Genomic DNA, 16,595 nt, shown 5'->3' with positions numbered 1-16,595 from the left:
AATCTTTTGTTAAGAGTGTGGATGACTTTCCTAATTAATGCCAACTGTCACATTCGCTCCAGTTATGTGGGTGTCTCTCCAACAGACATGGAGAAGTCACAAGAGACCTGCAATTACTGGTCATAAATTATAAGTTTCATTTGCCAGCATCATAAGAAAGCCAGCTATTCCTTTGATGAACAGACATCTATTCAGATGTTCATAAAACTCCTGAAAATCTATCTGATGGCAGAGATGTACAAAAATGTGGTTCAGGGCAATTTAATTTTACTTTTCAAAGACATGCTTGCAGCTAAGCCATAGTATGACAGCGAGAACTGATAAGGCTGTTCCAGACAGCAGGAGGTGGAAATGAGTAAACTCGTTTGCCAACTGCCAGATTGCATGTCTGACACATTGCAGATGTAAATCCAAGTAACTCAATGGGGAGACTACGCTGAATCACACCCACTGGGGATGTGCCTGTGTCTTCGGGGCAAAGGTACTAGGAACAGAAGAAAGACAAATTCCTTAATATAGACTGGATCAACTTTATGCAAGCCAGGAGCCTCCCTTGGTTTCTTTCTGAGGCAGCCCAGAGTGCTATACTTACCCCTTTGCCCAGGCACATGATTTTTCTTTTTTTTTCTCCATGTCAAAGCTGTGAAAGCCAAGGTTGCTATGTAACGACATGCATCTTTGCTGGAGAGTAACGTTATGAATACAAAAGGAAACCTTTTTATTGCTTCTCTGTGAAACATGATAGTGTTTAGATGCTACAGAAAAAGATCTAGGGTTTTGGTGCTACCAGCTGAGATATCCTAATAATGGGTTCCATCTCTTCCGAAAAAAAATAAAGAACAAACCCCCAAACTAGAGGAAGCTCAGAAATGTATTAGATTCCTTGCAGGAAGGGGAACTTTCATAGCTCTGTCAAGATTAGATATTCCTCTGGGAGATGCCCTTCCCTCAAGCCTTCACCACTGGGCTCAGTCCAGAGGTACTAATGAGTAGAGATATTCAGCAGGCTGGATCAGGTCATGCAACGTTTCCTGCTGGCCTATAAATGCAGCATTGTCGTCAATACATGTGCATATGTAAACTGACTTTTGGTGGAAGATCTCAAGTGTAGTTCATTAAATATAATTACACATTATGATACCCTTGCAACACAGAGAGACCATAGTGCTTCAGGCATCCAAAAGCCTAGGCCGAGTCAAGAAACAAAACCCAAGTTTTGAATTTTGTTCTGTTGCTCTGACCCCAAATCAAACTCCCTCCAGTTACTTCTAGGCATAAACAACACAGATGAGAACTTTCTGCAGCGAGTTTAGCAAAATGCCCTGAGGTTATTCACACTTGTAGCTCATCTTCAAGCTTAGGAATGGAAATTCTTTAAATCTTAAAACTCTTCAAAACACCTATAGTGTTCAGCACCACTAGGTCTCTAGGCTCTCCTATAATTCAGCAGCAGTTCGCCTCAAAATGAATAACAAATAATAGGGCTATTTAAGGCTTTAGGGAAAAAAGATTCTTTCTGCTATTCAAAAAACACTTAATAGCTAACAACAAATTGTTATCCCTGTCTTGTCATTTCAAGAACTCAAATGATTATTTCTGAGCATGTTCCACATCTCACCAAACTTACAGCCTTAGGCTATCGAGAAAGTTCAGGGTAAAAATTTGAAAGTGTAATTAAAAAGCATACAAAAGGACATAAGAAGAGAGAGGAAAAATTGATGGTGTCTTCCATATGCGTAGCATTGGATTGTAATTTTTTTCTGATTTATCAGCTGGAGCTGTACTAAAGAGTTATGTGTCATGCAATTCTTGTGTGGTCAACTGTCAAGACCACAGTGGCACTGCAGCAGCTGCCAGAGCACAGGCCAGCTTGCTGGACACCATCCTTGTGTCCTCTCCCTTGAGGACTCAGAGTCACAACTTTGGTCCTGGACAAGTGCAGAAGGAGCTGTCTGTCAAGTATCATCTTAGCCGGTCTGACATTTGGCAGATAGCTTTAGCCCTGAAGCAGGATAGTTTATATACTGTGAAGTTACACAAGTTTATCACTACTCACTTTTTTTTTTTTTTAAGAGAAATAGGTTTAGATCCTTAAGAAATGTCCCTAGCTTTATAGACACACAACACACGAGAGGTATCTCAAAATGTGCTCATAGTGTACTTTTGTGCATGCACATGACCAAGTATCTCACAGAAATGTCTAAAAGTAAACACACGCACGCCTGCTCTAATACTGTGGCCTTTATCCTTAAAAAGTTATTTCAGAAATAATCACTGTGTGATTATACCTTTATAACATGTCAAATGTAGCATGGGATACAGAAGCCAGCAACACTGAAAGAATTTGTAAGGCATTAGTTCCCCCTCTTTATGAGCAGTTACGCCTGCATTTTGTTTCCCCTTTGTGCTCTGCTCTGGATGCCGATATTAAGATTTCATTCTTTAAAAAATTATTAGCAACACAAGCAGTTCTTGGCTAGTAAATTCTGATGATAACAAATGACATGATTCACAGGTTTTAAAAATAAACTGGCCATAAGACATCTGGTTACTGGATCTATAAACATTCAGTGTTATTGTAACTTTGTTGGAACCAGGTGGGTTTTTGGTACATCTCATTAGGCAATGTATTTTTAACACAATAGGAACTCCCATTGCAAGCTCCCCTTAAGGCTTTACATGGGATTTATTCTAACCTACTAACAAATTTAAGAGTTGCTAATAAACAAAGATTTACCAAGAACATACAGACATTATAAGTAACAGGTGAGTCTTCAAAGACAATAAGAAGCCTGCCTTTAATGGCATTCACCTCTCTGGCTAAGCAAATGTAAAATCCTGACCCCAAGAGAAGGTTGAGTGGTAGGCAGCCATCCTGAGTAGCCACTGGAGGTTTGTTACCACAAAGACACAAACTGATCAGACCCTCTGCTTTCTTGTTACTGCTACATCAAATCAGGGCAAAAAACTTATTCCTTCTATCAGGAGGGGAAAATTAGTTTTGTCCCAGAAACTGTACTACCCAGCACCTTAAACATCATATTGAAGTCTGTGGGACTCAGAAGAAAGTGCGCTCCTCTCCAGAAACACCATAAAAGTCTGGAGTAGTCTGGATGCTTTCTATCTTTAATATACTGTTAACTGTAAATGAATAAACACATTCATTTGCCATCAGCTAAATACAGCTTTTGCATTTTCCAAATGGTACTTTCTACTGTAGAATCTTTCAGGCCCTTTGTACGCATGAACTTACAGAGCAGAAACTCCCTTGCAGAGCTCTGACCCTCTTGCATCAAGGGACAGGCACTGCACAGTAGTATCCAAGATGGTAAAAGGCTTTTCACTCTATTCTGTATTGCTGATATTTGTTTTGGTTTTTGGTTTTTGTTTTTTTTTTCTTCCTCAGTCGCAGTGCGGCCTGTGTCTGCTGTATAATCAATAAGAGTTGACAAGGAAAGATTTGGGATTGCAGCACTTACTCGGGGTGTTCAGGAGACGTGACTTTTTGCAGTGGTAGGCTGCCTCCTGTTCGCAGTACTCCGCACTGTTTATCATGGCTTCAAGCTGATCCACACTGCTGTTGTAGTTAAAGGACATGGTGTATGGCTTCTCTGGATCAGCCCCTTGGACTCTGGTTAGCCCTGTGTTGTTGTGCTGCACTGCAGTCCAGATCTTATCTTCTGTTAAATGAAAAGGGATTGAAAAGGAGTTAACAGCAAAAAACTTGCAACAAGCAGGGAACAAAAAATCCCAGTTGAAATCTAATGCTTTACTGCATTGGATAGAGGATCAGCAGGACCCTGGGCTCTGAGATGGTCACTGTGTGATGAAGACCTTCTACAGGTCAGTGTAGCCCACAAAGCTGTTCCTCCCTGAACCAGCCTGAGCAAACACTACAGAACCTGCTGAGCAAGAAGGAAGCTACAGTTTTCCTGGGGACCACGGCAGATCTTCAGCATCTTCTATTGCCAGGTATCTGAAGAAAATGTGATACCTTTCAGCTGGCTTTGGACCTGAGAGAAAAGTCATAATAATATGGCTCATCTTTTGCAAACATAGCTGTACCTGAGAACACACACGTGCTGTTAGAACAACAAATGGTAGTGGAGAACTGTTGCTGATGAGCTTGCACAAACTCCCAACAAACAGAAATCACAAACTCTTGCCAGAAAGCTAAAACGGACACTATGTGCTTACCACCCAGCTGGAAGTCAGGTCACTCATTTTACTCAGTTCTCAGATTTTTCTACGTATAAGCTGAGTGATGCCCTGCTTGGATGTACAGAACAATATATGACTCGGAATCTGTAGTTAACTGTAAACATTAATGCTTTTGCACGCTGGGGAGCCCATTCTCATCTCTTTCAATACATTTACTGGCAAAGCAAGGGATTTCTTAGGTGACAGAAAGCAGGATCTAGGCTTAAGCACAACCTGCACCATAACAACCAGCTCATGACCAGCACCGAGATTGGCATGATAAGGAGAACATCACAATTAGAAGCAATTAGCTTAGCAGGGAGGCTGTTTCCCAGCTGGTTCTGGTGAGATAGCAGCGGGCAAGATAACAAGGACAGCCTGAAGAGCCAATCTGCTGAGCTGACCCAGAGTAAAAGGCAACTCTTTAATGAGAATTCACAGGACTGAGCCCTGCACACGCTCCACAATGTTATTGAGAGTCACATCCAGCAAATTCCTTCTTTATCGAAGACCCTGCTTGCCCAGGGAGGATACAAGATACTGACAGGGCAAAAATTTAAGGAAATTAATTTTAATCATTTGCTGAGAGGAAGATTTCAATCTCACTTGCAGAAACCTACAGACAGTTACAGAGGAAGAGGCAAGATCTAGACAAGAGATTTCTATTTTGTTATTCACACTTCAGCAGGGAAACCCCAGATAACACTGAACTAGACTCTTTTCTAAACCATTCTTAAAACCTATGCATTTAACTATTCAGATGGTTTTACCAGATTACCTGGTCTGAGTTCTTGCCAGTTACTCCCCAATACACTGGCATGACAAGCTCAGTAGCTTTGTGGCCACTGCAATGCCCTGCAGTTGAAATATCTTTTGTTGAGCTACAAACATCCCACAGATTACTTCAATAGAACTCTAATAGGTGTATAAAAATCCTAAATGGACTATCTGTGCAAAGGCACTCAGATGATTTAATGGATTGTCATTATGGAGGCATACAGATGACAAGCAAGTAACAACAACCATCTGGAGACTATTTAAAGAGGTCTGTTCCAAGACCTGGCTGCAAGTTACAGAGAAATTACTCTCCCAGTAATGTATGATGTTAACTGTAAGGACTGTTTATGCTCAGCAAACCATACATTCCCTCACATCATTTCTGTGATGGTAGACAGAAAAAGGTTGCTCATAGATCTGTAATTCTGTGGTTCTTGCTGAGTTCAGGGTGCTGCTTGTAGATATTTTGAGTTGGAGCTCAATGAAACACTGCTGCAACGTGTGATACACAAAAGTTAGATTAAAATCACAAGCCATATTACAAATTTATTGCTTGTAAAACTTACCCCAGTGATTGTAATCACAGTCAACACTGTAGCACAATACCCTGCATGCACAGTCCTGCACAATATATTGCTTCCAACACAATTTAATTCAATGACTTCATAACACACATCTTGTACATCTTAAAGAAGTGATTCTTATCAGTGAGAGTCTGTCTGTTTTTTCTTTTGTTCTCTCGAGGACTGACATGAACAGAGTGGATTTTTCAGAAGCAGTTGAGGGTGAACTTACTTTCCTCTCGCTGAATTTGGTAGAAGTTTAACCCCTACCTTCACTGAAAAATCTACTAAAAAGACAAACATCAAGTTGCTGATACTGTAAGCAAAATGTAAAACTAAGAGATGATGGAACGAACTGGTTGCTGAAATTCCAGGCAGGTAGTCATAAGCTCCTCCCCACTGAGAGTTATTAACATGTTTTTGAGAAACTGCAGTAAAATTGATGCTTACAATAGTGGCTACCGTGCTGCTTAGGAAGTACAACAGCCTAACACTAGAGTTTCAGAGAGGTTAACACTACTGTCCTTTCCAGTCTCTTTACTTGTACACCAGAAGAGGTGCTGTGTGGGTACTTGAAAAGCCAAGAGTATCAAGATCTAGTAATTTAGAAGCAGCTAAGTATTACTAGGAAAATTTTGTTAGAAGTAGCAGAGCATAAAACAGCCTTCCCAAGAAGTGTTAGAAATGTAATTGACATGTTTGAAATGAGGTTGGACATCAGCAAACACACTGTTAGGGACAAGCATTCATTAACAAGCATGTTGGACAGGCAATGCAACAGGTCTTTCTCTTATTTCCCTCTGTGATTGTTCATTAATTTTCAATGGTCTTGTTATCATTACAAGTGCACTTAGCCATCCCTCTCAAAACTGAACTTTGACATTCACGAACTGCTTGTCTCCACAGGATCTTTTAGATCTTTTAGAAACTAATTGCAGATTTTCCATCCTCTACTTTTCAAAGGGAAAGGAAAAACAAATCAAGTGTTTTTCTGTGCTCAAAGTAATTGTCATTTAGTAAGTACATCAGAACAAAGAGTTAAAAAAAGTAATAGTGGAAAGGAAGAATTCTGGAGTTATATTTCCTAATCTACACATGCCTGATCTGTTATGCCTATTACTTTTACAGATCAGATCTGTGCTTTGCTGGACACTTTAAAGGTTCCCACTATGCTCCATCTTTGCAGTACAGGTAACTATCAGTACAGCTTCTCAAAAAAAAAAAAAATATGTTTGGCTCATGGATCTAGTGAAAGTCACAGCCAACAGCAAGCATACCTGTGGGACGGCAAAAGCTATCACCATTCAAAAATTTATTTCTTCCCCCTTTGCACAGTTGGCGTAGAGGGAGCACAGAAATACACATCTTCTGCTACCTTTTTTATTTTTAATAATAATAAAAAAAAAATAAACAAAAACCAACCAAACCAAAACAAAAGAGTGAAAGAGGCTTTAAAAACTTGGGAGTCTGGAATGAAGTCTTCAGATTAGAAGAGCAGCCCAACACACCACATGGGCAAGACAAAAGAGATGATGACAACAATGTCAGAGGGAGAAAAAGGAGATGTATTCAACCATCTCAGCCACGCTTCTTCCAGCTTCCCAGAGAAAGAATAAACACTTCTGTTTTGGAAAGAGGGACATGAGGCATAGAGGAGCTAGGTAACATGCACAAAGTCGCACACAACCTGCTAGAAGAGTATGGGATTACATTCACATCACAGTAAACAAAAAAAACAGAGAAAGTTTCTTCCTTCAGAAGGATACCCCTCACTTTACATGCAGCAAATGAGCCTGAAAACAATTTAAATTTTAGTTTGCTTTGGACAGGGTGGGAGAGCCAACACTGCTCCCTCCTGCATCTCAGCTGACTAGGGGAGAAGTAACTAAGAGCTGGAGGGCAGTAAATTCTTCAACCGTTCCAAGACAATAGGAAGACCACGTGCACCTGCTTCTGTAGATCAGAAAACCTCACAAAAACAATCCCAACCTTTCTTCTCAAGACCCTCACCATTCAGGTCAACTCTTGGGCTTTATTCAAGGTTCATTTTCTCCACCTCAAACTCAACAGCATTTAGAAAAACACCATATTATTTTCTCAAATTCATATGCACAAATTTAGCTAGGGCTGCTTCCAAAATACAGCTGCCTGCCTCAGAATGAGGTCAAGGAATTATACCCTTACAGCTCGATCAGTCTGTATTCTGAAGCCTACTGACAACAACCTGAGAGCTTGCATTTCAGGCATGCTTCAGGACCTATGTAAGAAACATAGCTGCAGTCCGGACATGCACACATATCACTACAGCTAGGATGCAGTGCAACAGCTGTCTGCAACTTAGCTCCATGACTTGCATATGCCTTTGCAGAGGCATACCTCTGCATGGATTATGCCTATGGCTTTTGAAAATGGGGCTTGAAATACTGTTCCTATTTCACAATATGAGGATTGGGTTTAGTTTTTGGTTGTTTGTTTTTTTTTTAATATTCTTTTCGGTTTTGTTTTCATTATATTTTTGGGCAGTGACACTGTAATCATAGATGCAAACCAAGCTGAGTGCTGCTAGCTCTTTCTAGCCATTTCCATATCTGGAAACTGTTAAACTAGGCTGATAAGCCTCTCTCTTCCTTTATTTCAACAAAGACGTTATCATTAACTTTTTTAATCTGTCCATACTGTTTGGGTTTTTTCCTGTTTACTCAATTTAATGACCTCTCTCTACACTTGTGAATTTGCAATGAGAATGAAAAAGCTGTTCTCCAGGCAAAGGTCACTGTTTATTTTTACCTTCTATTATTTCACTTTATTATTTTATTACTTTCTCAGCTTAGTAAAATTTCAAACCACACACAAGCTGAAAGGCATTCAAAACCTAGTAGGAGAGTGCAGCTGCATCTTCTACTGTATAACCTGGAATAGTTAAATGCAGCCTTGAAAGCAGATTTCCTAAATGCATACTATATTGTTCCGTAATTCAAAGGTGACAATGCTTTAATTTTGGGTAATGCTACAGCTTTATGACTTCACAGTTTTATTTAATGGTCAAATTTACTAGGATATTATGCTGCCTGTATTTGTTCCTAGGAGATATTTTTACAGCATGGGACTGCAATGCATTCAGCACATTTTAGACCCTCTGTTTAGCCTCACCCATAGTTCTATCATCTTGCTGGAAGCCTCCAAGTTGCTTTTGACGGCACACAAATTAAATTGTGGGAAATTAGAGCAGCTGGAAAACTGGCTTTCAATGAATTCTGTATTGTCTAATTCTCATTTTTATTCTTCAACTTGAAATATCTCTGTGGAGCACATTTCACCCATACAAACTGTATCACTCCTTTGTGTTTTAGGAGGCTTGTCACAAAACAAGATTATTCAGACTGATTAAATTGCCAACAAGCCAAACATATGGTAAATGCTACATGAGAGAGAGAAAAATTGCTCTGAGAGCTCACATGATGCATTTGTTTCATGGTGTTCTACACTGAATGCCAAATATTGTCCTGAAAGCTGTACCTATAACAACATGAATAACCACACAAAAGACAGACTCTCCTCCTTGAACACTATACTGCTTTAAGCTGCAGTGACAGTTTAACCCAGCTGCTCTAACATATACCCCTTAAAGAATATGAAAAGACAATTTCTTATCACAGCTTTAATTCACTAACTCCAAGGAGGTTTTTTTCCGAGTCTCCTGTGAAACCTAGCCATTATGTTTTTTTTTTTAATCTACCCTTTTTTATTCTGCTGGCTGACCAAAAAATAACTGTTTTTGCAGCTTGTTTTGTGCTCATCAGCCTCTGAGTTTCTGATTCAGCCACTTCCAGTCAGTGCAGAAGCACTGCAATGCATTTCCATGGAAACAATTCTTGGGGGTTCCTGTCCCCCCCAGTCATGCATGCAGCCCACTCTCCAAAGGTACTGGCAGACTGCACCTGCTGGTGTGCATTCCTCAGGGATGCCCACACCTGGAACTGCTCCCCATCTGTAAATCCTTCCTGGCAGTCAGCAGCCGGCACCAGGAAGGCACCACACTCCCAGCTCCACAGACATGCTGCCCCCGCCCACAGCCTTGGCAGAGAGGGAAGAGCTAAGTTCCCAACTCTCTTACATCCCAGGCATGAAGTTTGCTCATTTTGAGCCCATGGCTCGAGACATCTCTGTCAGCATACTGACTGTGCCAGGTGGCTCTGATGGATGAAAATGAGCCACCTCTTCTGTGCCCCCTTGCACCCTCATTCCCTGCGTTGTGCTGAAGCAGAGAGATGGTAAACCAGTATCTTGCAAGCCTACTTTTTGATGATCCTCTGTTTCCATATTTCCTCTAATACAGGGTATCTACAACAAGCAGTGAGAAATATTCATCTCCAAAAACTGAAGAAGCAGTTGCTGAACTAATTCTTAGTGCAAAATGGACACTTCAGTGTGCTCACACTCGCTGTACTAGTGGCAACAGTGCAGTCCTCTCTGACTCAGTCTCATTCAACTAAGGTGACTTTTGAGAGACTCAACATAATCATGTTTCTGCTGTTTCACGTGCCTTGTGATGGCTCAGACATCTGAATGAGTCTGGCAGACAAGAAGCCAGGAGGCAAGAAGCCAGGAGACCTGTCAGTCTTCTGATGCAACACCAGGAGGCTGGGCAGGACAACACAGCATGGCACTAGACACCCATGTATAGGACATATGTATCCACCCCTTATAACTGAGACAGCTAGAGTGACTTTTCACAGAATCACAGAATGGTAGGGGTTGGAAAAGAAATCTGGAGATCATCTCATCCAACCCCCCTGCTTGAGCAGGCACACCTAAACCAGGGGGCACAGGACCATGTCCAGGTGGGTTTTCAATATTTCCAGAGAAGGAGACACCACAACCTCTCTGGGCAGCCTGTGCCACTCCTCTGGCACCCTCACAGGAAAGAAGTTTTTCCTCATATTCAGCTGAAACTTCCTGTGTTCCAACTTGTGCCCATTGCCCCTTCTCCGGTCGTTGGGCACCCCTGGAGAGAGTCTGGCCCCATCCTTTTGACACCCACCCTTCAGATACTTATAAGCATTGATGAAATCCCCCCTCAGTCTTCTCTTCTCCAGGCTGAACAGACCCAGGTGTCTCAGCCTTTCCTCATAAGGGAGATGCTCCAGTCCCTGATCATCTTGGTAGCTCTCAGCCGGACTCTCTCTAGTAGTTCCCTGTCTTTCTTGAACTGGGGGGGCCCAACACTGGATGCAGTACTCCAAATGTGGCCTCACTAGGGCAGAGTAGAGGGGGAGGATAAGCTCCCCCTCGACCTACTGGCCACACTCCTTTTAATGCACCCCAGGATACCGTTGGCCTTCTTGGCCACAAGGGCACAGTGCTGGCTCATGGTCAGCTTGCTGTCCACCAGCACTCCCAGGTCCTTCTCAACAGAGCTGCTTTCCAGTAGTTCAGCCCCCAACCTGTACTGGTGCATGGGGTTGTTCCTCCCCAGGTCCAGGACCCTAGACTTGCTTTTGTTGAATGTCATGAGGTTCCCCTCGGCCCAGCTCTCCAGCCTGTCCAGGTCTTGTTGGATGGCCGCACAGCCTTCTGGTGTATCAACCCCTCCTCCCAGCTTGGTATCATCAGTGAACTTGCTGAGGTTACACTCTATCCCTTCATCCAGGCCATTGATGAATATATTAAACAGGACTGGACCCAGCACAGACCCCTGGGGAACACCGCTAGTGACAGGCCTCCAACCAGACTCTGCACTTGTTGATCATAACTGTCTGAGCTCTGCAGTTCAGCCAGTTCTCTGTCCACCTCGCTGTCCACTCATCCAACCCACACTTCCTTAGCTTGTCTGTGAGGATGTTTTGCGAGACAGTGTCAAATGCCTTACTGATGTCACAGAGAGCCACAACTTCTGAGCACTGCAAACATGTCAGGAGAGTAATTAAGTTGTAGCAACCCTTGGTTAAATGGTAAAAGCCAGAGGAAAATATCTACTGTTAAGTTCCTCTGTACTACAACTTACTTGAGAGTCTCCTGCATGTGTGACTGTGAAGAAAGCCTGCAGGACTTCTGCTATGACACTCATCAGAAACACAACAATTTCAGTGAAAACAGCAAGGCAGCTGTTGGCAGTACAATGCCTTTGACGTAATATAATACTAAAGTTTTTTATTTCATAAAGTTCTGGAATTGTTAATGAAAATTTAAACTAGGAATGTATACATTGTCAGAACCACAGTGTGCCAAAACACCTGTAGTGATTGAGGGGATAAACTGTAAATTTTTTAAGGGCTGCCTTTAATCTAAACTGTAGTAAATAATTTCTAAAGTATTCTCGTTTGACTTTATCACTGGAGAAAAAAACCAATCACAATTACAGACGGTAAGCTGCAAGGTACGCTCATTTAAAAAAAATAAAATAAAAGACTAACAACAAAAACAAAAAAGGCACTGCAAAAACTTCTGTAAGAGGAAGTTCCTTCAAAGCTATAAAATCTTACCTAGCTCATTCTGAGAATCTCAGAGAGTTTCACCATTTAAGTTCTTGTGCCTCAATTACGTCGTTGCAGGACATAAAACCAGAATTAAGGGCATGACCTCCTCCTACTCCTCCTCTCTGTTACTGCCTCAGCCTAACCGGTGGCAGCCCTCCTTTCCACATGAGATCCTGCCAAGTCCACATGAAATGTAACAAGGGTTGAATCACAGGGTGACTTCTGTGCAATTGCTGTACAAAGTAATAGCAGATTATTTCATATTGAAAAAGAATTAATAAATTATGTAAGCAGATAAACTAAGATTCTTGTGTGGAAACAAAGGGAAAGGTGGATGCCATGGATAGTAATACCACTGGTTCCACAGTTATGCTGGGAACACCAATGGGGATCCCTGCTGCAAAGAATGAGGTCTAGCTCGTTCTGCTTTGTAGTAGTCCGCCTCTTCGTTACTCTGGTCTGCCTCTTGTTCACAGCAAAGTGAGTGAAGTGGAACTGCTACAGTATTTCCCTCAAATAGCTGACCAAATATCAGTGGGACTATTCGGACACTTAAAGGATTTAGCTACAAACACAAATTGTATCCTCCTGAATTCAACCCTCCTTACATGCCATGGAATATGTACTATATGGAAGAATAAACTCTATATCATTGTTAGCTGAATAAAAAAAAAAAAAAAGTATAGAGGCAATTTACAAAAAATTGCCAAGTGTAACTTCAGCAATCTCCTTCACATCTTTTTAGATCCCTTGCTTTGTCAGAGACTTAAACACAGTTTCTATATAGTTTTCTGTGATAGAGAAAATAAAGCTTTACTTTTCTTGCATCTGAAAAATAGGCAATATATGCATTTTGAGAGGAGACTGCAAAACAGAAACTATCTGCAACAAGGAGAGATATATTTTTGTTTATTAATGATTTTTTTCATTATAGCAGTTTCAAAACCAGATCTTGGACTAGCAGCAAGAGCTGGGATAAAGACTTATCTTTGCCCAGTCTGCACTCCTCGAGGGGAAAAAAGGGGGAAAAAAACCTGAACAAGCTATTTGAGGACTGGACAAATACCTGGCCAGACAAAATTAACCATTGATCTTGTCATGGCAATTTCTAAGCATTATTGATTTGATAACCTAGGGTCTGCAAACAGTAAAGCAGCATCAGTAAAGAAGTATGGTGGCAGAATGTTTCAAGTGTATTGTAAGCAAATCTTTCAGATACCAAGGGTAAAAATTTACTCTGGACGAGATGAGGCAAGGTCATTACAAACATTTTCCATACAGGGCAGCAAAACAAGTACATGGGTGTACATTGCATGTCTATAAACTTTGCGCTGGAGAATATGGTTATTAGCATTTAAGTAGTACTCAAGACAAATCAATAGGTTTCTAAGCAACAAGAGAAAAAGAATAAGCCTCACAATGATAAAAGAGTGCCAGACCAGAGGTTCAGAGGGTCCACTAGCCATTTTCTGTATTGACTGTTACCAGTCACTTCAGTGGGAAGTGAGGATTAATTCAACTGGGCTAATTATCAAACAATCAGCCTACAGGGAAAATTTATTTCCCAGTGTCAGCAGTTCATTAGCCCAAAACATGACAGGATACATCCTCTGTGTACTTTATGCAAGAAAGTGTGGGTGTAGAGCACTATGGATGATGGGAGAACCCAGGTGAAACAAGCGGAGCTATTTCCCATTCCATGCAGATGGCCCTGGAAACAGACTAGCTATGTTCCCATGCTGCTGAAAGCAGTCATCCCAAATCAATAATCCCTGCACAGACCCACACAAATCCTCGTGGTGCCTCTCTCATCCACCTACAGATGATCATTATTTGAGTGCATATGCATGGTTCCCTTCCCTTGAACAAAAGTATTTGGTGTGTATTCCTCATTGTTTATTATAATTGATGAATTTCCCTGTGAAAGTGACTTTGCTTTGTGTGTGTAATGGGTGTATAAGGTGAAGAAAATATTATGTTAATAAGGTGCTGTCTTTTGGTTTTTTTAAATCTAGTTTTGAGTTTGTTGTCTTTCACTGTCATTGAACTCTTTTTATCCCTGTTGTAAGAAAATGCAAATGACCATCCCTTCTATGAATGTGGCACATTCAATTCTGGTCTTCCCAATCTCAATAGCCCTGGATTATTTACTTTTAACCTCTCTTTGTACAGACGTCATTCTATGCCTTTAATTAGGCACATTATGGTTCCTGACAACCTCCTATTTCAACAACATATTTTACTTTTACTGGAAATAAACAGCCTTCAAGATAAGATCCTTCTAAAGTGCTTCACATACTTTTCCCTCTTCTTGACCAACTTAAATAATAGCATGTCATCTACGATTTTTGTCACCTTGCTTTTTCAGCCACTTCTCCAGACAATGAATAAATAGATTTATCCACTCTAGTATTAGCAGATAACCTGTGACACTCTACTGTTAAATTTCTTGCCATGCTCAAAATTGGCTTTAGATATTTTTAATACCTTTTTCCTCTTTTTCTTCTCTGCAAAATTTTCCTTCCCTATTTGTCTCCCCTTTTTTGTCTTTGTATGATTATCCAATTCCCTCTCAACATAAACGATCACAATCTTCTGCTTTCTTCAGAATTTTTATTCAGCAGTGGGCTGTTAAATTTGACAGGCTGCAGAGAAATTACTGGGACACAATAAATTATCTTGTAATGTTGATACTTCCTATATCCACATAACATACTGGATGCCTATACCCAGACCCCAATATGTGAGAAAGCTGTTGTTAATCTGTTCTGGTTAGTAACTGGCTACAAACAAGATGTCTATTTGTTCAATTAAACAGGTAAAACTTAGAATTTTAAGCAAATGGAAGCAAACATTAGGGAACACCACTGTTCTCTAAATGTAATGATGCTGCTCATTTCTCATGATCTGATTCCTTCTTTCAATTCACCCTTCATGGATTCAAGGCACTGTAATTCTCAGAAGTCATTAGCTTTCTGCACCTCTACTTTTAAAAGCACTAAATGAGTATTTTCCCCAGATTTTCCATTCCATCTCCAAATTCTTCAACTTGAAAACATTTTGGGCCTAAAAAGATTACCTCTTCTTGAACTGTATTTGAAAGAAGAACTGTCAGCCTGAGCAAAAGCCAAGCTTCATTTAGCCCAGGAGCCCGCCTCTGCCTTTGAGGGTGAAGAGATATCCAGGGAAGCAAGAGAAGGCAAAAGGTTTTCCTGAAACTTATTCCCATTTTCTGGTGATCTTTGCCTCACAGCTGCCTGAGCTGGGAGCTGCAACTAAACCTCCATGTTTAATTGCACCTTCTGAATCTATCAGACAAGATTAGGGCTTTTTCCAGCCTGATTTTCTTCCCCTCTGTTGATACACTGACCTCCTTGATGTCCCATAGCACTAAGTTTCAAGGTGAATTATTCATTACATCAGGAACAAGAAAAAACAAAACAAAAATTACCCCAAAACAACCCGCCCCGAGATCCTGCTATCTAATGATTGTACTGTCCTTTAGCTCCTATATGATGAAAAACAATCAATCCTTCATTGCTTTCTCTATGCCACATGTGATCTCCATGCTTTCCTGTGACAGCTCCCTCTTTTTAATTTGTTTAGTCTCCCTGTACATGGAAACCATCCACACTTCTGACCATCTACATTCTTCCATTCACAGGTGTGGAATGAATTTATGTCACTGAAAAATAATGTTCACTTTTTTTGTCTCTGTTTCTTGTATCTTCCTAATATATCAACAAAAAATTTAATTTTTTACTTTCCCTGAATATTGATAGTTTCAGAAAACCATGCAGAAGCATTACCTGAAAAGAATAACAAAATCAGAATCCATCCCTGTGTACATAAAGTTGAGTTATTTTTTCCATACTTTGAACTTAATCTTTACTAGTAAGCAATTTTTATCAGCATAACAATAAGGTATGTTCTCAAAAAGAAAAGAAGCTCTGGTGATTAAGGCACCCAAAACATATGTAGATGATACAGAAGCATAACCCAATTGATTGTATGTCAAACTATCTGGACAAATGTAAAACGGTAATTTCTTTCTGTGCCTGAGTCCTCTCTTATGCAACAAGAGTAATAGATGCCTGTGTGCCTGTGACAAATGACCTTCCCCTGCCTCACATGAGACACCTAGGGGGAAAGAAGAAATATGGAAAAGTTTTGCAGGCTAGGAAGTTCTGTCATTTTTCCCCGCCTCCACTTTTCTTGTAACCAAAATAAAATAAGAATGTCAGCAAGTTCATTACAGATAGAAAATCAGGTATATGCCTTCTGGATTTCTGCCAGATAAAATTTGTTTGAGGAAAGCAGAGTCTTTCTGTAAGAGTTTGTCAGAAATCTTACTACTTCAGCAGAGGTAAAAAGCACTGACAGTTTTCATCGCACATATTTATATGATAAATAATAAAAATGAGAACATTTCCCATACTGGAGATCAAGGAAGGATATTCAGTCAGAAAGGTGAAACTGTTTCAATTATTATGAGATTCAACAACAGTGAAGGAGACACATCTTATTAAATATTTGTTACACTTGAATAAAAAAAACATACTTAATAATTAACTGGTGT

At 40.5% G+C, this 16,595-nt stretch overlaps 1 protein-coding gene across 1 annotated transcript in view; it reads right to left on the bottom strand.

Annotated features, from left to right (window-relative positions):
• Positions 1-16,595, bottom strand: part of CNTNAP5 (contactin associated protein family member 5) — a 297,657-nt gene that overhangs the window by 92,218 nt on the left and 188,844 nt on the right. The window contains exon 13 of the mRNA XM_064451280.1: positions 3,480-3,680. Coding sequence (XP_064307350.1) covers positions 3,480-3,680 — 201 coding nt within the window. The remainder of the gene's footprint in view (positions 1-3,479; positions 3,681-16,595) is intronic.

Source organism: Phalacrocorax carbo, chromosome 5 (assembly GCF_963921805.1).
Source record: "Phalacrocorax carbo chromosome 5, bPhaCar2.1, whole genome shotgun sequence".
In the NCBI taxonomy this organism is placed as follows: domain Eukaryota; kingdom Metazoa; phylum Chordata; class Aves; order Suliformes; family Phalacrocoracidae; genus Phalacrocorax; species Phalacrocorax carbo.
This window is presented reverse-complemented; position numbering and strand designations above follow the sequence as displayed.